Here is a 24042-nt window from a genome sequence, read left to right as displayed (position 1 = left end):
GTGAATAGTGTTGGAATAAACCTCTTACATTTTCTGGCTCGAATAAATATATGTCCTCTGTTTAATGCAAGTTCCTCTCTCCTAGAATTTGTTACATGGTGATACAGATACAATACAAATTATACAAAGTAATAATAAACATGGAAATACAATTGGGATCTGGTTTTGATGAAAACATGAATATCCTCAGTATTGAGGAGGGATTTTAAAGATCCCACTGATTCTGCAAGCCTCAGATCGCCGGACAGAGGGCTCCACAGCTGTACTCTGACTCATAGGAAAACGTCAGTCAGGACGGGTTGTTTATTGGCAAAATAATGATGTGATAGACACAAGTTCATACATTAATAACCACAACAAGGTAGATAGATATTTATTTCACTGTTTTAGCTAACTGATACTCAACAGACATATTGAAACAGAGAGATGTCGCTTCAGGGTGCAGCAGCCAACGTCAATACAATAATAATCATTTCATAATATATAAAGACTTATCAAATGTATACATGAATAAATCAGCCCACCACAGATGCAAGAAATGAGTTTTGAAAGCTTAACAATAAATATGCTTCCTCATCCTAAAGCAATATGATCACAGCTGGTCTAGTATTTTTTTCCAGTCCCCCTCATCATTACAGGATGAGCTTAAATCCTGTTTATAAAAAACCCAAATACAGTAGCTTGAACCCCTTGCATGTCAATAATATCACTGCGGTACTTATAGTGAATTACTGCACAGACAGCCTTGTGGTGGTAATCATCGGCTGAGACACATCTCGGGGGGATTCCATTTCACCCAGTGTTTCCTCCTCTTTGTCTCTCCCGCTGTCGTCGGCTGGTCTCGTCCCCGCCGCCGAGTTCTGGGCTTTCACTTTGCACGTGTCCCACTTCTGCGGCAGCAGCCCCTTGTTGAATAGCACGGACGCCATGTGGGAGAACAGCAAGTTGGCAGCGATGGCAGACAGCACGGCGATGGTCCTCACGGGGGAGTGCTGGACGTAGGTGCCGTCCTCCAGAGTGCATCCCGGAAAGTGGATGACTGGCGCCACACCCAGAGACGGCTCGCCGCTCAGCATTCTCAACAGCAACCCCGTGAGCCAGCCCGAGACAGCCCCGTGGATGTTGGACACGTCAAAAAAGAGGACGCAGACGAGCTGGGGGAAGATCAGTGTGTAGCCCACCTCACTCCCGAGGAACACCAACATGATGATGCTGTTCTTGAGGTTGGCGAGCGACGCGCCCGTCAGGCCTGCCACGACCACCGCGGCACGGATCAACCATTGGATTTCTCTCTGCGAGGCCTGGATGAAAAAAGGAAATGGCAAAAAAAAAGGTTTTTGTCCCGAAAATGTCAATTTAAGAAACCAAATCTTAGTTTGTTCTCACCTGTGGCCTCAGGAGAGTCTTGTAAATGTTGCAAGTGAAAAGGGAGGCTATGGAGAGCAAAGCAGAGTCGGCCGACGACATGACGGCGGCGGAAATGGCCGCGGTTCCGACGACGGAGACGAAGGTCGGGGTGAGGTGGCTCAGGACGATGGGCAGGACCATGGCTGCCTCGCCGCGTTCCAGCGGGGACGGAGAGCCGTAAGAGGTGAGGTTCCAGTCTGCCATGGAGACGGACGCGTTAGAGACGGTGAAGCAGCGGCCCACCGGCTAGAAGTGAGCGTGTGTGGGACCAATTCCACTTTGCCGTGGACTCAAAACACGCAAGCAACGACACAGCAGTACAAATAAAATGGCCTTGGCTCGCCTTGCAAATGTCAGACCAGCTTTGTTCACAGGAATTTACCATTCGAGCTTCTTGTGTTTGAGTTTGGTTCAAAAACAAGAAGCTCCTCGTCCTTCTCTGTCTCTCCCGCAATTGACCCCTAATTCTGTCTTTCCATTTACTTTGTAAGTAATTATCTTCTCCAAATGAAGCACTAGACTGAGCCATGTGTGTACGCTTAGGCTTGTACTTTCTTTCTTAATCTCCATACTGTCGTTGTTTGGGGCTGCGAATACAGACTCACTAAAACAATTTTCTTTTCTCCATTGTACCTGGTTTCAGTTGTCTTTGGGAACACACACACTCACTATAGTTACATGCATGTTTATATAGGTTCTATAAAAGCTCTTTTTACCTGTGGATGCAGCCACTGCCCCAAACAGAATGGGAGGTATTCCAAAAATCAAGATGGTGAGGGCTGCAACAAAGCACGTGGTCCTGGCTGCCGACGTGGAGGCAGCGGACAAGGTCCTCTGGTGGAAAGCTTGGGATCCCACACCTCCTAGTGCCTTAGAAGAAAAACAGTTATAATAAAGGCTATTCCTATTGAATCTGTAAAAGTTGAGAGTTCAAATTTAAATTCCGTTGGATAAGAATCCAACTGAGTGCTCATCACGTGACCACTCGTAATTTTCGCATGGTAACGCACGGAAACGTTTCTTGCCATAATATGTCAGACATACATGGAAAAATATGGATTTTTTTAAAGAAATTGAGGTGGTCATGGGTTGAATGAACAAGGGACAGAAATGAAAAATAATATCTACCAATGGAATAGAGGCAGATGTATTTCCACTGGAGGAAAACTGCCTCAATCTGTCTGAGCTCACCACGAATAAGAAAGTATCGATGGCGGTCCAATCAAAATTCCTCTCCAGTTTACCGATCCACGGCGCCTGGAAAGTGTAGTTCAGGGCCGTCTGACTTATACTCACAGAGGTGGGATTTATCAGGACAAACGGTAAACAGATAGACTGCAAAAGACAAGGAACACGTTGTAGAAACTGTGGGGAAAAAAAGCTAAACAAACCACTGAAACAGAAAGATAACCCTGAAGGGGGCGCTACATTTTAGCGTGTGAAAAATTGCACAGAAATGAGGTGGCATCGGTCGCTTCTCGTTTCCTGAAAGCGCCGCAGAGCACCAGCGTGTAAAGCCCTCACCATGGTGACGAGAATGAGGACGACCTGCACGACGTCTGTGTACGCCACGGAGTAGAAGCCGCCCAGCAGCGTGTAGAGAATCACCACGGCGGCCGAGATCCAGATGCTCGCGGAGTAAGGTACGTCCAAGATCACGTTCATCGTGGCGCCTGTTGTTGGGAGTGTGAGAATGTATCTGGCTGCTTTCATGTAATACCCTACCACTCCATGCAGCCCAGACCCACATGATACTGGTAATGTTTTTAAACTGGAGCAAAAGATCTAAATATTTACCTACAAAATTGAAGTTGAAGAGTTCCCTTTTGAGTATTTTCCTACTAAAAGACTGCAATAAACTATACAAACTTTAAGGTAGTTTTTAGGGAAAGGGATGATACACCGTACCTAAGCTGATGAGCGTTGCAGTCAACCACAAAACATCACTCAGCAGGGCGACCAGGGCTTGAAGGGCCGCGAACGCTTTTCCATACTTGATTTGGAAGGGGTCCAACATGGTCACATAATTGCAGTGTCTCATGGGCTTCACCAAGGCGAGGCCACCTGAATAACAAAACACACTTCAGCAAACGCAAGGTGCAAGGTGCAAGGTCGAATGGAAAACAGCAAAAAACCTACATTTGGGTCGTTTGGATACGTTATATCTGATCACTTGCATTTTTTCTTTTATTTCCACACAGCTAATTTGTCTTTTGATTGTAGCAATGTGCGTAAATATGCCAACGTAATTCTGTAATAAATTACCGAAAATAAACGAACAAGAAAAAGCCGCCAAGAGGACCGCCACCGCTACAAGTCCCATGGAGGGGGTGTAGATCATCTCAGTTATGCCCATGATGAAGCAGCCTCCGACCCACGTGGCTCCGGGAAGGACGAGCACATGCAAAACGCCGACATTAGTTCACAGGAGAAAACAAGTGCAGGCAAAAAACGTTGCCTTGTCACAGGATGAGATCAAGTTGGGTTTTTGTCTGCATGTTTGGGTCTTGTCATTTCCGTTTTATTTTGAAAGTAGTAACCTTCCTCTCGTTTCAGGTCACTTGCCCTTCCTCATGTCACCAGTCAAATCGTCTCCCCCGATTCCTGATTGTGTCCACCTGTTTCCCATTACCCTCATGTGTCTTATAGTCTGCGTCTCCCTTTGTCTCGTGCCTGAGTGTACCACCGTGTGTTCACCCAAGCCTCGCCACAGCCACAGGATTCGTTTATACCTTGTCTCGGAACGATTACCCCTTTTGTTTTCCCTCTGTGTAAGAGTGACCGTTATTTTGAGTTTTCTTAGATTTAGTTTTGGCGTGCTTTCGAAGCATTTCGTTTTCCATGTTGAAGAGAGATTTTTAGTTTGTCAATTTTCGGCAGAAACGCTGATAGCTCGTAGCCGTTTATGTTTGTTTTTTCACAAAGTGCATAAAGACGCCAACCCTCTGCATCTGAGTCCTCGTTTTAATCCGGTCCTGACATCCGTACCTTTTGGAGAAATGCAAATTCCATGTTTGAGTTTGCAAATGAGTGGTGAGCCTGCTGATGTTTACATTGTTTGACGGCAAGTCATCGCTACCGTTTTGCCGGGGGACTTAAAGTAAACCCTGGAAACCCGTTCACCTGTCATCGTGAAGATCCCCACGGCCTTCTTGATGCCTCGGTTCCCCAGCAGAGCCATCTCAATTTTGTCGGCTGCACTTTTGCGCGCCTCCCTTTTGGACTTGACAGAAGCCCAGATGCCGACTCCGAGCACCAGCAGGTAGAAGAGCATCAATGCTGTCAATCCAGGAACGTTGACGCCCATCTTGAACCTGAAGGTGAAAAAGGCCCCCAAACTTTTGGTCGGGGGAAAAAAAAAAAACGCTTTGAGAAAAACAAGATGACTAAATAGATGGGTCTTTTTTTCCCTCGAGTTGAAACATCAAAAAACAGTCAGAGAAACACATTCAATCACAATCTCCCGACCCTTGGATTTAATGCCATGAAGTACAAAGAATACCATGTTACATATTCGCTCTGTGGATAATGCTTTCAAGGTTATTTTAAAAAAGCGAGCCTACCGGCTTCAAAGTTTAACATCAGCTGCTCTCTGGGCTCGGTCTCATTAGGAAGCTTTCCAGCCCGTAATATAGACTATATCTTGCCTTCCCCACGCCTTTCATTTAGCTTTTCTGCCTCACAGTTGGCTGAGAAGAGGCAAAACAACTCACTAACGAGGGGTTGGTTCATGGACATCTCGTTGGGCGAGCAGGGACAGGAAGGGCTGTCACTCAACCTCCACCTGACAAAAAAAAAAAACCTGCACACATCCCGAGGGCTAATTGTGGTGTTTAATTCCTTCATTCTCATTTTCCAGACTTGGATAGATGGGGACAAAACCATAAAATGCGTCACCTGTTCACCTAAATCTTGTCATGGCAGGAAACGGCAGCTTGTAAAAACAAATCCAGCAGAGCACGAATATGAACAATATAAGCAATTCAAGCCATGAGCACATTTGATTGGTCCAAAATCCTCTTGAGAGTTGCTTCGAAGACCTTTTCGTTGCGAGCCGTCTCCTGCTACTGTGAACAAACTGTGTGATATGATGCAGAAAAGCACCGTAACAAGAGAGAAGTGACACCTGCTACACCACATTATGTAAGAATGTGGCTGCTAAACCAGTTTTGTATATTCTAGCGAACAGAGGTGTGTTTCACCACTTGGGAGACCGCGTGGCTTGTATGAACAAGTTCTAACTGTTTCTTCTGGCAGGACATCGGGGTGATCGGCGGGCAGCGCTTCGGTGCTGAAGGAACCCGTTGCACCCCGGAAATAATCTGTAAACTGCTGTTCAACGGGCTGGGCCTTCATTCGACAGCATTAAAGGACCTCATTACACATACATGTAGATGGCAAATCGAGTGACCTGATGTTAAATCATGAGCAAACGTACATAAATTGTAAACGTGTGTTTAACGCATTTCTTGTAAAAATAGAAGTGTTTCTCTGAATATGACTGGTTTAAATAATGCACAGAGAATAATGAGTCACTCCAAATGCAATGGTGATAAGTCAGTCAGGCAGTCGCTGACCTGCTGAAGGACACACATAAAATAAAGATGAGAGGAGATGAGGATGGATTAGAAGAAATGAAAATGGAAAACAATTATTTTCAAATTAGAGGTTTATATCTGAATGGCTGAAGATGCACAGGGACAGAAGGACAAAAGGGGAAAAGGTGGCACTATACCAACACAGGCTGAAAGAGAGAGAGAAGAATGAGGAAAACCGAGTCCATCCGAATGGAGAAGAATTAAAGGAGAGGGGAGTTCATGGATCAGTGGTCAGTAATTGGGGGGGGGGGGGTTTCTGAAGTCGATGTGCGTTCCTTCACAGTGAGGGTGAGGAGCAATGGCTGCCTGCGGTATGTCGGACAAAGACACTCGAGACGAGAGAGAGAGAGAGAGAGAGAGATGAGGAGGACCGATCCTTCTCCACGTCGTGGCTGTGTTCTGCAGGTTGTCACGTGACAGTACGTCCATAATGTCTTCTGTCTGTCAGTAATCACCCTCCCTTCGTCCAACTGAATCAAACAGGTCAAACAGCTTCATCCTAGAACAACGTGTCCCGAAGTCACTGTGGGTCCTTTGCACACTTATAGATACGGTATTTGATATCTATGATCAGTTGCTCTGAAGACACACGGCTATAAGACAATATACGTGCATTTAGCTTCTGTATCTGTGTAGACTAGCAGGCCCGTTGCACAATAAAGCATGACGCGGTGTGATTTAAATAAACAGATAAAAATAACGGGTGAAACTGTTGCCATGTTATAAAGCATCGAGTAGACAGCTGAGTCTCACACACACACACACACACATACACAGTCTGTCTTTTAGAATCGCCTCTTTCTTTGCAGCTGTCTTCTGGTGATACCCATCTACTGTATCTGTGTCCCGTCACTGCGCGTCTTTCTTTATCGCTCCTCCATTTGTCCCACTTCCTCTTTGTGTGTGCTTTTTTTTTTTCTCTTTTCAACACGTTTCACCTTCTCCGCCTGCTTCCACTTCTCGTTACCGTAGCCCGTACAGTGTAACATTTCCCTACTGTCGCCTTCCATTGTCTCTTGGTTCCCTTTCTCCTCCGTATTACTATGGATCTTTTCCCCTCCTCTTCAGAACCGTCTCCTGTCTCGTCCTCTCAGCGGTAACCTCATGTAGCCTTGCTACTAATCCCTGCGAATTGGCACTAATTTGTGTAATGAGAGCACCAAGAACTTGTAGCAAAACTTTACATGATGGCTATTAAACTACTATATTTTAATAATTTCGTTATTGCCACTTTTGACATATGGTTAGGGTTGTCCTCATTGTTTTTCATTCCATTGACAGTCAAACACAATGTCCTACATAAACAACCATTATTTTTGTGTTTTTACTTTGCTGTTATATAACTGTTATTTTATTTATTTGCTATTTTAACTTATATTCCTATTGTGTGCCAGATCCCTTATAAATAAATATGAGGGAAAAAAAGAATTACAATGTACTTTAAATTTTGCATTTTTGATGACAGGACTCTTCCAAGTGACCCAAGTGGGGGAAAGACGTTTCACATGATGATAAACGCTTAATGTGGTTTAGTTTTACAAATGCATTTCCCCTCAAAACTGTGACGCGAGGTTCTCAAAACTTTGGGTTACTTAACGTAACCTTGGTTCTTTGATAACAGAGTGAGGTGTTTCACTATGGGAATCGTCTCGGCGTGACCAACTAAGGAGGCTCCAATGACACCACGTCTGTCAGTGACAGACAGGTCGAACTGTGCGGGGGCCCCGTCCCCTCATGTTACCACAGTCGACCGCCCCTCGCAAATCATTCTAAAACGATTTCTTTCTGTGTCAATGCAAGGAGGGATGTGTGGTGAAACACCTCACTCTGTTATCAAAGAACCAAGGTTACGTTAAGTAACCCAAAGTTATTTTTTTAACTTCGTTCGGTGTTTCATTTTGGGAGATATAGACCTCTCCCGTATTGCATGCCGTTTCCGAAGCCAAAATTAGTTTAGCCCGGTAATGACCATCACAGGGACTCTGGCGCGTTGGCCCCCAGCACAGCGTGTGCTAAGGACGGCCCTGAGACATCTAATCTGTAACACTTTACAAAAGTGTGAGGTGTAGCCCAGCTTGCTGCTGCACAAATATCCTGCACTGGAATCCCCTTGAACAGGGCCCATGAAGTGGCCATACTCCTCGTGTAATGAGCCCTCAAACCCTGTGGGGGCTGCAAACCCCTACACCTATAGGCTAGAGATATGGCCTCCACAATCCAGTGGGACAGCATCTGGCGTGACAATGGCTTTCCTTTGTGAGAATTGGCCCAGGACACGAAGAGCTGATCGGTTTTTCTGAAACCTGCCGATCTACTCACATATAAATGCAGTGCTCGCACCGGACACAACGTGTTATGCCTTCGTTCCTCTGAGGAGGAAAAAGGAGGAGGGTGAAAAGCTGAAAGCTCCACCGTGGGGCACTTGTACGCTGCCTCCACCACCTTAGGCACAAACGCCGGGTTGGGCCGCATACAGACCCTAGTGAATCCTGGAGCAAACTGTAAGCAGGAAGGGCAAAAGGATAAAGCCTGTAAGTCACTCACACGCTTTGCTGTGGTTAAAGCCAAGAGAAAGGCTGTCTTAAGTGAAATAAATGTCATCTCCGCTGCCTCCATCGGCTCAAACGGGTGTTGAGAGAGGGCCTCCAATACCACCAATAGATCCCACAGAGGAACCAGGGGCCTGGAAACGGGGAGCTTACGGCGAGCACCTTTCATGAAACGACATACTAAAAGGTGCTGCCCCACCGTCTTCTCACCAAAGCCCAAATGACAGGCTGAGATAGCCGCTAAATATACTTTAATAGTAGAAAAAGCTTTGCCCTCGTCTACTAAATCCTGCAGAAAGCATAGCAGGTTGACCACTGAACATTGGAAAGGAATGATGTGCCTAAGACGGCACCATTCCTCAAAAACCCGCCATTTTCCACTGTAAAGGGAGCGCGTGGAGGCGGCTCTTGCACTCTGAATGGTGTCAATGACCCGTTCAGGCAGGCCTGTTGCGTTCAGGTTCCACCTCTCACCGGCCAAGCCCAGAGCGCAATTCGGTCTGGGTGAGGGTGGTAGATCTCCCCGCCAGCCTGGGACAGAAGGTCCCTGCGTATAGGCAGAGGCCACGGCTCGTCCGTCAAGAGCTGTAAGAGCTGTAAGAGCTGCACCGCGGCGCAATCAGGATTAGCGTCAAGCCCTGCTCTTGTACCCTGTCTAGAGTGGGGGTGAACAGGCTGAGCGGGGGGAATGCATAGAGCAGCACGTTTGGCCACGAGTGGGCCAGCGCATCCATCCCCAGTGGTGCGTTTGCGTCTGCCAGGGAGAAAAACAGTGGACATTGGGTGTTTTCCCGCGAGGCGAAGAGATCTACGTCTGCTTGGCCGTATTTCTGCCAGACTTGCTTCACCACTTGAGGGTGAAGAGCCCACTCTCCGTACAGAGGGTTCCCTCGGGACAGAAGATCTGCACCTCTGTTCAGCACCCCTGGAACGTGTGTGGCTCGAAGAGACAGGAGCTTGGTGCTGCTCCACAGGATTAGCTTTCGAGCTAACTTGTGTAACTGCTGTGAGCGAGTGCCGCCTTGTCGGTTGATGTACGCCACGACGGTGGTGTTGTCTGTTTTTACCAGGACGTGGCGTCCATGGAGAAATGTCAGAAAATGTTTTAGTGCATAAAACACTGCCCAGAGTTCCAAGATTTTTATGTGACTCTGAGCCAGCCTCGGGTCCCAGGTTCCGTTCACCGTCCTGCCCAACATGGTTGCTCCCCATCCTGATAGGGAAGCGTCCGTTGTCAAAGTTACCCTGGATGACACCGCCCCCAGCGGGACACCTGACGCGAGAGCTGTCACGTCCTCCCACGGGCGGAGCGCAGCCACGCACGACGGTAACACTTTCACTCTGCGGTTGAGGTGACGGCGCGGGCACAGGCGTAATGCCGCGACCCAGCGCTGAAAATCCCTCATCCGTAGGAGCCCCAAATGTACCACAGGTATCAATGACGCCATCAGACCGAGTAGGCGTAGGCATAGTCTGAACGACACCGCTTTCCCCAGCCGGAAGAGGGAGAGGCACTGCGTGAGGGACGCTACTCTCGCCTCCGTCAGCGTGACGCGATAGGAGACGGAGTTTATGTTGAGACCCAAGTAATCTGTACACTGCGCCGGTTCGACTCGACTCTTCATCCAATTTATATTGAACCCCAGATCCGTGAGATGATTTATCACCGTAGCGGAATCTTTGACCGCCTGCTCCCGTGACTGGGAGCATATCAGATAATCGTCTATGTACGCGAAAATTTTATAATGTATTTCGCCCTCGGCCTTTCGGCCTGGTTGCAAAAATACAAACTTTATATCTTTGTTTGAGGTGGGTAGAAGTGCTTGGTGACACTGAGTTACCTGCTGCCCCCGATACTCCCTCCCCTGAACGTGAGGGGGGAGAAACATCAAAAGATCCTCTGGAGAACTGTAAAACATCAGGGCATTTGGAAAACGAACTGGGGGGGTTTGTCTCACCTCGACCTCCCTTCTTTTCTTTGAAGGTGGAGGGGAGGGAAAAGCCACGCCGGTTAGGACATGCGCTCCTTCTTCCCTTCCCCGGGGTGGGATGGGCGGTTCTTTGCTGCCGTTGCTGCAAAAGAGTGTTTGCCCCATGGTTTAGGATTTTCCACTCGAGGCTGCTGGACCGTCTGCTGACTCGCTTCCTGTCTGTGCGGTCTGGCGCCTCCCCGCGCCCCTCTCACAGCTGCGGCTGCAGCTGCAAAACCAGCCCTGGGCACCTGCGGGGTGCGAGGGATGTGCCTTCAGGGCAAACAGAGGTCGAAGGCTTCGCCCTCTTGTTTCCTGAGGGTGCTGGCCTCCCGCATCTTTTCAAGCGCAGGGCCAAACAAACGGGCCCGCTCACCTGAGACCGCAAGTCCCATAACACAGCCGCAGCCCTGCACCGCACTGCGTGATGAGCGGAGGATGAGATCGTTTACAACGCAAATCTCATCCCACAGGGCCGGGTTTGGTGCCCCAGAGTCCAGTTCCCTGCTGTTACGTTCCCACCTAGGTTGGAACTCGTTTTACCGGTGGGGAACGTAAAAACCTGTGCTGGCGCCCAAGAACCGGGAAGAAAGGGAAGAACCAGGTTCCGGCAATAAAACCAAGACCTGGTCACCTGGTTGAAAAGAACGAGACACAGCTTTTATATCAAAGTGACGTTTCATTTTCTTCTGAGTGGAAGACAGTTTCTCTCTAGCTGCTGCCCATGCATCATGCAGCCTTTCTCGGACTTGACTTACATAGTCTAGGACGTTAGTAGAAGACTCTGTTTAATCGCTAGCCATAATTTGTTCTTTTAGTATCTTTAGGGGCCCTCTCACCGTGTGACCAAAGACTAGCTCGGCGGGGCTAAACCCAAGAGACTCTTGCACAGTCTCCCGAATCGCAAACAGCACATATGGAATCCCTTCATCCCAATCCTTCTCGGTGTCCTTGCAGTATTTGTACACCAACTATGAAGCATCCACTCACCAAATCCGACACAAAATGGACAGTGTGTAAGGGGACAGGGACACAACCCATTTCAATCCCCCTCAACAATACACTAGAACCACAGTAAGACTCATTTGACCAGGGCAGAACACTTGAGAGAATTATAGACTGAGCCCCCCCAGTATCTCTCAATATCAAAATGGGCTCCTGGTCATTAGAATCACCTGTCAGGGAAACAAAGCCTTTAAATATGAACGGGTCATACGTTGAGTCACAACCGCTCGGTCGAACGGCAGAACTCTCTTGTACCGTGCCCTGTGTAGCCATCTTGATTAACCCCACACCTTTGGGGTGTTTAGGGGTTGAGGGTGGGGACTTGCGTTTTAAAGTCACACAATCGGCAATGACATGCCCAACCTTATGACAGTAAAAGCATGCACGCTCCTCGTTTTGAGATGGTCGTGCGTGTACTGTGTAACGAGGGGAGTTATAGGCAGGTGCAGAAACAACTGGTCTAGTTTCACTACGGTGAGTGGGAAACACAGTTTTATGTGTTAACACAAATTCATCGGCCAGCACCGCGGCTTCCGATAACTTATTAACCTTTTGTTCGTTAATGTATACAACCAACCGCTCTGGAAGGCTGTTTTTAAATTCCTCCAACAAAATTAACTCACGAAGACTTTCAAAAGTTTTAACTTTACTTGCCAAACACCATTTGTCCAATAGGGACTCCTTTTCTCTTGCAAATTCAACAAAGGTTTTTATAGTGGATTTGGTGTGCCGTCGAAACTTTTGGCAATAAGCCTCTGGCACCAGCTCATATCCACGTAGCACAGTAGCCTTAACAATGTCATAGTTAAGACTATCAGCAAGGGAGAGGGTACCCAGCACCTCCTGCGCCTTACCAGACTTTCTCTGGCCCATGGGTGTACACAGAGGGGAGAGAGAAAGAGAAAGGAGAGGCTGTGTTTTGTTGTATGGCCTGGCTGACATTGTTTTGTTTGGGATCTGGTCGAGTGAGACCCAATGGTACTCTACCTCAGTTCTGGAGAAGGGGTAGGTAGTTCTGCCCATCTCCTCTAAGATTTCTCCCTGATATGCCGACAGCAAAGTTATTGCGTTTAGCGAACACACTGACTGTGCCGCATAGCGGTACATTCTCTGCAAAACAGAGGCGGTGAGGCGCTCTGTTTTATTCGGCAGGGTGATGTTAGAGGAAGCTGAGAGAGAGAGGCGGTTTGGGTGGAGGTGGTAAGCCACTGAAGGTTCAACCTCTGGTGGGCCTGCTAGGCCCAGCTCTCCCATCCCATCAACTTCTAGTTTAGAGTAGTCCTTGGTGGGGAGCTTACTCTTGAACGGGCTGGACCAGTACCTGCCCATTATCCTTCATGCAGATGGGCACGGCTGGCAGAAGTTGTTTAGACGGCGGTAGGGTTGGCGGCAGCCTTTTACCGTCGTACCGGTCTCTTTCCCCCCCTGTAGCATCTTGGGATGCTGGCCATTGTATGCTCTGGTAACAGAGAAACGAGAGAGCTGCAGAGCAGAGCAGAGGCCCCCCCTCCCCCATCGGTGTGAAGATGATGGCCACAGCAGCAGAGGTCCAGGGGCTACAATGCAAATGGAAAATACAGAATCGCACACTCGTGGTTGCTGTGGAAACACAGGAGGCGATCATTGCTTCTTTTCACCAAAAAGAGGGCCATAATTCACTCAACTCCCTCAATCCATCTCTGTCAATGGTGGGGCTTGTTGAGGCTGGAGCCCACTGCTGTATCTGTCATTGTAAACGGCTCAGTAACTGGGAAAAAAAACGGTAAAACATTATGAAATGAGATTATGAAATGAAGAACAAAATGCAATCACCTGGTTTTCTGTATCTGTGTCAAAATGAAAGGAAATAAAGACCATTCGGGTGGATGTTTTAGAACCTATTTTGTACTCTAAGTAGAATAATTTGGGGGCTGAAGTTGAGTTGTGCTTTTCTCTCCCGTTACAAATCACACACCCATTGCTAATTCTTCTACACAAACTCGTTGTGCACTCGCTGAGTAAGTGGAGCTCTGTCTTCACTGCTCGTATCTCTCACTTCTCAGTCTGCCTCTCTCTCTCTCTCTCTCTCTGAATCAAGAAAGCTCAAATTGAAAATAGATTTTATTCATAAATACAAGGCAAAATGCATGTACATCTAAAACAACAATAAAACATGAACATTATTTCTAGTCAAATAGCAAGACTTGTTCTTTCCTCATAAACACGTGTCAAACATCCGCTGAACCAACATTGACTTTTTAGCTCAGTCCCTCTCGCACAGTGTATGTGGGTGTGTGTGTGGGGGGGGGGGGACGAAATGGGCCAACAGCTGGGATGTCAGCTGTGGCAAGTTAAGGCTTGTGTATCCCTGAGGTGACCTTTGATAAGGCGAATAGGCCCCAGACGCTCAAATTAAAACTCCTGACAGACAAAAAGTCAGGAGCGCAGGAAACAAATTGATGCACGGGGAGAAATAAAGTAACTAAGCTAACTTCAAGCTACGATTAAGATGACTCAAAATACTCAATGTATTGAGAAGTGTGTAGGTCAAAAAACACAGTAAAGGTATTTGGGCTGGTAAAACTGCTGATCACATACGTCAATTGATCAATAGTAAGTGGAGAGGTTCCTCTCATCCTGATCCATCCTAATTCTTCATCACGTCTCACCTCTCAATCTTAAAATGCATAAATACCAGAGAACTTGGTTAAACTCTTCTGAATGTTTAAGTGTAACACACACTACCTGCCAGCAAGGTGAGGCTCATTTCCTCCCTTTCCCCTTTAAACGATTTACACCGAGCCGCAGCCATTTTATACAAATAATGAACTTCAGTTTTACACTTGGTTCAATCCACAAATGGTTCCCATTTGAGTAAATGAAAATCAATAAATTAAGTGTATATAATTGGTTAAAATCTAACTCAAACACTACAGATCAACCCAGTCACCTGCTTATTATGTGTATGGCATTGATATAACTCAATCAAACCCTATAGGTCAATTGGTTACAGGTTTCATGAATCGATAAACACATGATTTCTCGATGCACTTCAACTCGGCTTAAATTAAAAATAGAAGAAAAGAAGAAAAGAAAGACACATCTTCCAGTTGTCGGCCGAGACATTGTCCAGCAATTATTGGCAAACAGTTCATCTATCGCTGCTATGGATCACATTATAAACCACCTGATTAGGCTTCACATTGTTGATCAAAGGCTCCTTCGGGGTTCTGCTGCCCATGTGGCCGTAAGATGCTCAAACATGTAGCGTGAGAAATAGAACTCGGCCATTAACATTCAAAATGCCGAACCGGGTGAGAGACACACACGTGCTTCTTGAACCACAGACTGGAAATGACCGGTGTGGGCTAAGAAAAAATTAAATGACCCAATCGACCCCCGGCGGGTCTCCCGTCGACACCCTGCTTGTGGTGGAATGCGTTGGGTTCTACGGGCTGAAGTTGCACAGGAGGCTCTTGGCTCCGTTCTGCCACGAATTCAGCGTCTCCAGCGGAGTTTTCCCCTCCTGCACGGCAGAAAAAAACCAACACGCCTCAAACCTCAAATCAAACCGCCCCCCCCCCCCAAGGGAGGACCGAACCAGGTGACACTGAAGATTGCGCCCTCTGCAGCTGAGCGAGGCCCAACTTACACAGTTCTTGCTCTTGAGGCTGGCGCCGTACATCATCAGCAGCTTGATCATCTTGAACCTGTTTATCCTCACGGCGTCGTGCATGGGCGTGTCTCCGTCCTGCAGAGGGGGGGGGGGGGGGGGTAATCAGAGTACTCAGCATCGCTTTCTAAGCGCTCGGTGGGGTGTGGGGGGGTGGGGTTCGGCGCTCTGTGCGCTCACCCTGTCCTTGGCGTTGACGTCGGCGCCGCAGTGGATGAGGTGCTCGGCGCACTCGCAGTGCCCCGTCCGCACGGCGACATGGAGGGGAGTGCTGCGCAACTGGGGAGAGGGGAGATGCGCAGTTTTCTCAGGTGACCCCAGAAAGGTCACTGGAGACGGGTACAGAAATCCTCAAAGGTTCAGCAGCCTCTGTGTGTCCCCCCCCCCTCCAGCCCCCCCCGCCCCCTGTGCATCGAAGCCCTCTGTGTGCGATCGTACCCACCTTGTCTCTGTCGGTGAACTGGGCTCCCTGGTCGAGGAGGAGCTGCAGGGCCGGGAGGCTGCCTCCTCTGCAGGCCCAGTGAACCGCTGTGGCCTCCAGCTGTGACGCGCACACACACACACACATACACCCGTTAGACTGACGTCATGTGATCGCGTGCGAGCAGCAGACGAGCCGTTTTTAAGTCGCTCACCTTGTCTTTTTTCCCGATGGAAGCGCCGGCTTCGAGGAGCCTTCTCATGACCTCCACGTGTCCCATGAACGAGGCTTTGTGCAGAGCTGTTCTCTGGAACTGGACATTGAATGGATTAAATACCAGTTTTTTACCGAAACTGATGACAACAAGTCAAGTTTTTTTTAGCTGATGATTAAACGCTTGACTAAAAAGAGCTCGGTGCATTCAGTGCTTAAAAAGAGAAATGTGGCGTATTTCATTTGCACGTGGACCAGCGCGCTTTGACACCCACGTGGTCGGCTGCGTTGGGGTCCCCTCCATCCTTCAGGTACTTCTCCACCACGGGCAGTTTGTTCTCCGTGGTCGCCGTCAGAAACAGCTGAATATCCACAGTCTCTGGCTAGAAAATACAAAGGAAAACACACCAACTGCAAGTGAGGGGACCGTTAAAAACCTCAGGGTGGAGCAAAAGTCAGTGGAAGTCACATCTGCCCTCCATTGAGCAACTGATCAATGGGATCTCACCACTCTCTCGGGCTCCGGCTGCTGTTTCTTATGGACGGGCGTCTTCCTCTCCCTCCTCCTCTTCCTCAGCTGCAGGATGTTGAACAGGTCATCCACCGTCTCCAACCTCAGGCGGCCGCTTTTATCCGTCTGAGGGGCAGAGACGTGCCGGCGAGCACTTGAGATAAAAAAAACTACTGCTCGTGTGTACATTTTATAATCCTCTTTAAATTGCGAGTCAGATGTGTTATGCGGCCACTGCCTGCAGGTGGCAGCATAACACCAAGAGATTGATGAGATGTGAGGCCTGGTCATTGGATCTCCTCCTCACTTACTACTATGACACTCGTTTTATTTGAGACACTGTCCGCGTGAAGGGTTGCGTGGTTCTTTTCTTACGTGGAGATCCGCCACACTGACTTGCTCCTGCTCGCCGCCGCTGTCGTTCTCCTCTGAAAGGCCCGCGTCCGCCTCGTGGGAGCGCCGGGCATCCTGCTTCTCTAGATTGACGGCCGCCTCGTACACGCCCCCCTGGAAGTCGTCTGTCTCTTTGCCCTCTGACCTCTTGCCGGACACCTGGGGGGGGGAGGGAAGCGAGGGAGACGCGTGAGTCACCGCTCAGGTGTGCAGGAAACAGGGTTTTTTGTGTTTTAATGCAAAGTTGTATGTAATGTAAATCTCTTTTTTTCTATTGAAAGTTGAGGATTTGTTAGAGGGAAACGGTTCCCACAATCATTTCTTTTTAAAATCAATGTCAATCGACACACAGCAACACTTCCCTGTTACAACAGTTTTTATGTCCAATGGTTTATTGTCCGCTCATGTAACTCTTGACACTACTTTTGTTCTTTTTCTCGTTCCATCTCACATTTAGTCGTCAGGGAAGTGAACCCTTGTGTTAAGTGCAGCAACATCACTTTAATGAGATTGTTACCTTCATCTAAGTTAAATAATAAATAAGCAGAAGGAGGCTTAACAAAGTAAAAGGCAGTAAAGCGAATAAATGAGGTGATTTAAGAAGAGATCATTTAGGTAATTAAGGATTGTTGCTCCTGATTAGCTGGTTTGCTTCTTTTCAGGTGTCCTGATATCACGTGTATCACAATGGTCACATTCTTGCTGAAATGATGTGTTTATTTCAGGTTGTTGTTTTCCCTGAAATCCATCGCTATGTCACATGGTACGTGATATGAATACAAATCACGGAGATCAACAGACGTGCCACACACTTTACATGGAAATAGCAAAACAATGAGCTACTCTGAGCGAGGTGAGTTCCCATCAGAGCTTCACCACCAAACAGTGTTTCCTAGTACGCGCAGCGCTTCTGTTAAGAAGAATTCTTTTGTATTAAAAACAAACCTTTGACTCATCAATTGTTTCCTAAATAATTCCGCATGTCCTTTTGGGTACCAATCTGCCATTGAATGTAATTTACTCTCACCAGTTCCTCCACGCTGTGCAGTCCCATCCTTCTCCTCGGTTTAACAGCACTGTGGGTAGCCCAAGGCCCGGTAGTTAAGTCCACTGGTGTTTCCGCTGGGACAGTCAGCGCCTCTCCGGGTGTCTCCTGTGCCTGCGGTCCGGTGCCTCGGCCTCTTATATAGATCCGTCAAACCTCGGCACGAAAAAAAAATAAAAGAGGGGCCCCCTGTCACTCAAACCGCCCCCCCCCACCCCCCTCCCCCGTCACTGTCCTCGTGTGCTGATTGCAGCCCCGTGCAGAGACAGCGGTGAGAGGGGTCACTCTGCCTCACATTCGGGGGGGCTCTGAGACAATGAGGAGAACAACACGAGCAACCAGCAGGTGTTTGGGGCGTACGTTTGGTAAAACAATGGTGAAGGGATCCACTTGTTAGACGCGTTGTGGTCATTTTCCTCTTTAAGTACACCTCTTTGATGTCTTCCATTGGGCTCGGAGTGATTCATCTTCCCAAACATAGAGCGTCCTCTGCAGCGTCTCGTCACGCCCGGCATGTGCTCGCAGAAATGCGGTGATGTCACCGCGAGGAGATAAATTGGTCGCCCTTCCTGAAACATCCTCTCTCTCTCTCTCTCTCTCTCTTCGGTGTGGCCTGTCACAGATCGAGGTCAGAGGTCAGGCGGGGGCGCCCGAGAGTTTGATTGACGGCCCGGCACGGAGGGCCGACGTCGCGTCAGATGGCCTTTTCTGTTCCTGCCGTTAAATGTGCCGCGGCACATCTCGCAGTTGGCGACACCTGGCGGGTCGCGGCGGTCACGTGCTGCGTGACCTCACCGTCCACCAATCAGGTGCCAGAGGGCGACGACGTCAGATGTAACGCATCAAAAGCAACTTTTACTAGACGGACACATTTTTACTGAAACCTAAAAAAAAAAGCCTTTGGAAAGGTTCTCGAGAACAAGGAAATACATCTAACAGTGGTTTCTTCAGAACTGGGCCACCACTCAGCCCTGTTGTCCACTCCTGAAAGAGAAGTCAGAGCTGAGAGCTATTCTTAAAACGGACCTTGTGACTGAAATAGACCGTAAAGGGAGAAACTCTTGTGGACGGATGGAGACCTTGAAAGTTGTTGCACAATACTTTCCCCGTCTCCCCGTGTTGGCAGTGTCCCTGGACACGGTGCCTTGAATTGACCCTGCAGCTGGTGACACATTTAAGGGAACACTGTCACATTTCACGTTTTTGAGGGACTAGTCCCTTTGTGTGGTGCTTTTGTTCATCAAGGTCAACATCTTGTAGTGAATTAAAACAATACGATGACCTCGAGGAGAGAGCAGCCCCCCCCCGGGGGGAAATATGTGAAGTCTTTAGAGTCTCTGGAGTGGACTGTGTGATGTCTAATAGGCCTCCAATAGGCTTCTAACACGCCTCGAGCGATGTCAGTGTTCAGATTGAGGCGGAAATATTATATAAAGAGAAATATTTTATAAGGAGTTAGAGAGACGTGAGCAAACCAAACCTCTGACAGCTGCTCACATCTGGCTCCAGGCTGCATTAGCAGCCACTTATAAAAGTCACCCCAATCTCTGACACAACTATCGCCAGTCAAGTTGCATTGTGGGTAATACAGGTACGATGTGATATCTGTGGTTCGCCTGCATGGATTTCTAGGTTTGTGGGTTCAATATTGTAAAGGTCAACAGGGACCTAAGATCTTTCCTTTATAAACGTCTTACTAAAATTATAATATGAACTAAACGTGTTTACTGCCTAATGCTAAAGGCACCACTCAGAGTGAATCCAATATCTACCCGGAAGGAAAATGTAGCCGTTTGTCGCCACTGAAAAGAAATCCATGTAGCATTTGATTTATTTCAGATATGCTTCAAATAAAAATAACTGTCATATCTAAGGGGCAGAATTGCATTACGATTGTGTTATTTTCTCTCCACTGATAACAAATCTTAAATTCAGAGCCTGTAACTTGACATTTTATTAAGAAAAATGTGACACAAACGGGTTCACACATCACGGGGCAAGTGAACGTGACGTCTGAGAGCAGGACGGGGCCGAACTGAGTCCGCCTTCGACAGGGTGACGGGCTGTCGTTAAGTGTGACAAAGATAACAAATAAGGTGTAATCTTTTTTTTCCCCCTGCGTGTGTGTGTGTGTTTGAGAGTGACTCACCCAAGAACAGCACTTTCCCGTTCAGCACACACACACACACAAACAAGAGGCCACTTAGCACAACCTTTTGCTGTACTCTCATTACACTCGCGCTCCCTGATGTTGCAATTGCACAAAAATAATTGCATTCGCGGCGCAGCGGATTGGTGACACGCTGGGACCGATTGTCAAATCCCACAAAAGAGACATAAGCGTTCATTTGAACCACGTTGTGAATACAACTACATTGGAAACCATGGAAGACTAATAGCATGTTACACACGTTAAAAGACAGCGTGCACGTGGGATTCCAACTTTGTGTTTATCAAGGCCATCGGCATCCTGACTCTAAAGTCATCTACTCGCGTGATGACTTGATTCCGACCATTTGAGTGACCCGTTTGCGTTGGCAGCGTTCACATCGCGGCCCAAATAAAGGGAGGTGCACACCGTCAAAAAAGGAGTACCTCGGGCCTATTTTCAGTGGACACTCACGGCTTCTTGAACACGCGCACCAAATAATCTCCCCTCTTGTTTGCCAGATGTCTAAAGGAGAGTGTCATCTTAAAACTGTATGCGTTCCGTTTGCTCAGCAACTTCCTGTCAGTCCAAGATGGGCTTTGATGCACCGTAGGCTTCGGTAATTATAAATAGTCTACATGCACAGTTCCTTCTCTGGAAATAAATCACGTTTATTATTAGCTGAATAAATCGCCCTCCCTCCCGGCATCCCGATTTGAAGGGGCAGCGCCTCGCAAACTGTTTATGAGTGTGTCATCAAATGAAGATAATCCTTCACTCGGAGAGACGAACCGTCCGGTCGTAACTCACAAGGCTGTTTGCTCTCCCCCCCCCGTCCCCCCCCCCCCCCGACCCCGAGCGTCCTCCATCCGCCTGCCTGAGGGAGCTGTGACTGGCAGACAGCGCTGAGATTCAAAAGTGACTCGTCACGCCGCTGCATGTAGGAGGGACATGGCGAGGGGAAACGAGACGAGATTGAAAGAAATGGGACATGAAACCTCGTGCCCCGGTCTCCGCGCGAAGTGCTTCGTGACATACAAAGTGTGAGACGGCTTTTAAAAATGAATGATTTAACACTAAATTACTTCTTTGCATGTGTTGGAAGATATTAAGGTGTTCAAAGTGGGGAATAAACGGTTTAATTTGTGATTAATGCGTACTGGCCCTAAACTCATAGCTATGCAAAGGAAGATTTGATTTATCGGTGTTTACAGCATTCACACCTGTACGTTTATGTTGGTCGACACCTCAGCACTTTCTCAACCTGCATGACTCAAACTTATTGATTATGAATACATTCATTATCGTTATTATTATGATTTGGATTAAATCAGTGAACTCGTGGATTAGAAAGGGTGGTGAAGCTTTGGTTGGATGGGGAATACCTGGGGTGAAGATCTTAATGGTTATGAACCAGTGGCCAGTGAGTGACATCAGAGGAGAGGAGGAGAAGAAAGTCAGTACGGACTCTCGGAATTCGGGTCCTCTTTGCTTCTGACTCACTTCAAAGACCTCGGCCTGGTTCAAACAGTGCTTGTTGCATGCGACTGATGCATCCTGCTGAACATCATCTGCTTGGTCCTAACATTTGTTCCTCATGCGTGTGCACGTGGACGAACACTAGCGCGTCACATCCCCCCAGGTGCCCCCCCCCCCCCCTCCCCCCGTGGAGGGCGGGGTCGTCCTTCAACCACAGGGTCGGCGGTTCGATACCCGCCTCCGCCAGCGCTCAGCGTCGATGCGTCCTTGGACAAGACGCGCACGGCTGTCAGCGATGGGCGGGTGGCGCTGTGAGAGGGTGAATGACGCCGTCAAGTGGTGAAAGCGCTTTGAAAAAAACACTATTCAGATAGAGTCTATAAACCATTTATCTCACACACATTAACACATGGGCGCTCATAGAAGTTGATTCACAGCTGAAGGTCACAGGGTGAATATGTGTGTGTGTGTGTGTGTGTGTGTGTGTGTGTGTGTGTGTGTGTGTGTGTGTGTGTGGTTTCACGTGTGTGCATGTGATCATCCTCATAAAAGTGGGGGGCAAAGGTCAAGTGCAGCAAACCAGCACCTGCTGTAACCAGACACACGTACACACACACACACACACACACATGCTGCCACACAACACCCTACACAAGTTATTTCCGTTGGACGCGTCTGATTATGAACGATCCATAATCCACCTCTAATCTCCTCCACTCCTCAAACAAAGTTCCACCCTGCAACGCCACGCACAGGATGAACACATGCAAGAAGAGTCCATCAAATGTCTGTCAAAAAGACAAAGATAGGAAACCTATCATCTTCTAGTCTATTTAATACTATGTTTACATTAGAAGGTAATCAAGAAGAAGCGGGAGCCCTTCCACACAGGACATGGTGTGTTAAAGCTTGTCTTCACACATGAGGACTGTGGACAAATCTACATTTGGGTACATTAAGATTACATTAAGATAGATGTGATAGAATGTGAAGCTGTCTTTTAAAAACTTGAATTGGTTGTGTCTGTGTCCACGCGCATGAATTTGGGTGTGTGAGTGCGTGTGTGTTTTCACAGGATGCCAACTGCTCGCCACGGACAGGTGGAAGCGGCGTCCGAGGCCGCGAGGTGAAGGAAGGCTCGCCGCCGCCGCCGCCAAACGGGAGCTTCAGAGGGATCAGCGCGCCTCCCCCGGGTTCAAGGTTAAAGACGAGGGGGGGGGGGGGGGGCGGGGCCGAGCTAACGAGCGGATTAATGATGCAATACGCTGCCAGGGTGTCACGTGACGCGCCTCTGCAGCACGGGCCAGCGGCAGATCACAGGAAGGGTGATTCCGGTCAACACTAACTTTGGTTTGTTTACCTTGTTTCGCAATCATTTGTTTTTCCAGCAGAGCACGAAATACGAACAATTCAAGCAATTCAAGCCATGAGCACATTTGATTGGTCCAAAATCCTCTTGAGAGTTGCTTTGAAGACCTTTTCGTTGCCAGCCGTCTCCTGCTACTGTGACACAACTGTGTGATACGATGCAGAAAAGCACCGTAACAAGAGAGAAGTGACACCTGCTGCACCACATTATGTAAGAATGTGGCTGCTAAACCAGATTAGCGAACAGAGGTGTGTTTCACCACTTGGGAGACCGCGCGTCTTGTATGAACAAGTTCTAACCGTTTCTTCTGGAAGGACATCGGGGTGATCGGCGGGCAGCGCTTCGGTGCTGAAGGAACCCGTCGCACCCCGGAAATGATCTGTAAACTGCTGTTCAACGGGCTGGGCCTTCATTCGACAGCATTAAATGACCTCATTACACATACATGTAGATGGCAAATCGAGTGACCTGATGTTAAATCATGGGCAAACGTACATTTCTGGTGTTTGGCTGGATTTTCTTAAACTCACACTCTGCCGAGCTGAACATATTGTAAAATGACAAATTTAATAAGTAAGTTAAATATCTCTGAAGGTTCACATTCAGCAGGTTATACTGCAGCTTCCAGAAGTACTAGAAGTAAATTTTGTGTATCCATGACGCTGAGTTTAAAACCAACATATATTGTATCATATAAAGACAAATATGAATATACCAAAAGATAACTTTATAAAAGTAGTATAGTAAAAATGTGCTATAAATAAATGAGTTGCTAGTGGTTAAATGTGGTTTTATATACCAACCAATGCCTGTAACTTGTAAACGTGTGTTTAACGCATTGCTTGTAAAAATAGAAGTGTTTCTCTGAATATGACTGGTTTAAATAATGCACAGAGAATAATGAGTCACTCCAAATGCAATGGTGATGAGTCAGTCAGGCAGTCGCTGACCTGCTGAAGGACACACAGAAAATAAAGATGAGAGGAGATGAGGATGGATTAGAAGAAATGAAAATGGAACAAAAAAACAATTATTTTCAAATTAGAGGTTTAGATCTCAAACAATGAATGGATGAAGATGCACAGGGACAGAAGGACAAAAGGGGAAAAGGTGGCACTATACCAACACAGGCTGAAAGAGAGAGAGAAGAATGAGGAAAACCGAGTTCATCCGAATGGAGAGGAATGAAAGGAGAGGTGAGTTCATGGAGCAGTGGTCAGTAATTGGGGGGGGGGGGTTTCCGAAGTCGATGTGCGTTCCTTCACAGTGAGGGTGAGGAGC

General features: G+C 47.8%; 2 protein-coding genes across 3 annotated transcripts; both read right to left on the bottom strand.

The window, feature by feature from the left end:
• Positions 1-340: 340 nt before the first annotated feature.
• Positions 341-5439, bottom strand: LOC119213774 (high-affinity choline transporter 1-like). Of its 2 annotated transcripts, none has more exons than XM_062566639.1 (9): positions 5121-5439; positions 4531-4745; positions 3673-3789; positions 3316-3471; positions 2932-3080; positions 2599-2742; positions 2124-2277; positions 1387-1604; positions 341-1301 (listed from the first exon to the last, which is right to left on the bottom strand). In XM_062566639.1, exons 2-9 carry the CDS (start codon positions 4712-4714, stop codon positions 729-731), a joined length of 1695 nt encoding a protein of 564 aa, XP_062422623.1. In that variant the 5' UTR covers positions 4715-4745; positions 5121-5439; the 3' UTR covers positions 341-728. The 2 variants fall into 2 exon arrangements, with proteins under 2 accessions (XP_062422623.1, XP_062422622.1); XM_062566638.1 differs by lacking the exon at positions 5121-5439 and adding an exon at positions 4971-5077.
• An 8190-nt stretch (positions 5440-13629) lies between these two features.
• ankrd1a (ankyrin repeat domain 1a (cardiac muscle)) lies at positions 13630-17862 on the bottom strand. The gene is made up of 9 exons (XM_037464829.2): positions 17747-17862; positions 16702-16878; positions 16324-16452; positions 16091-16198; positions 15817-15915; positions 15624-15722; positions 15362-15460; positions 15161-15259; positions 13630-15034 (listed from the first exon to the last, which is right to left on the bottom strand). Exons 1-9 carry the CDS (start codon positions 17771-17773, stop codon positions 14957-14959), a joined length of 915 nt encoding a protein of 304 aa, XP_037320726.2. The 5' UTR covers positions 17774-17862; the 3' UTR covers positions 13630-14956.
• Positions 17863-24042: the final 6180 nt, after the last annotated feature.

This window comes from Pungitius pungitius, chromosome 13, assembly GCF_949316345.1.
Source record: "Pungitius pungitius chromosome 13, fPunPun2.1, whole genome shotgun sequence".
NCBI classification, from domain to species: Eukaryota; Metazoa; Chordata; class Actinopteri; order Perciformes; family Gasterosteidae; genus Pungitius; species Pungitius pungitius.
Note: the sequence above shows the minus strand (reverse complement) of the source record. Positions and strands in the feature narration are given on the sequence as shown.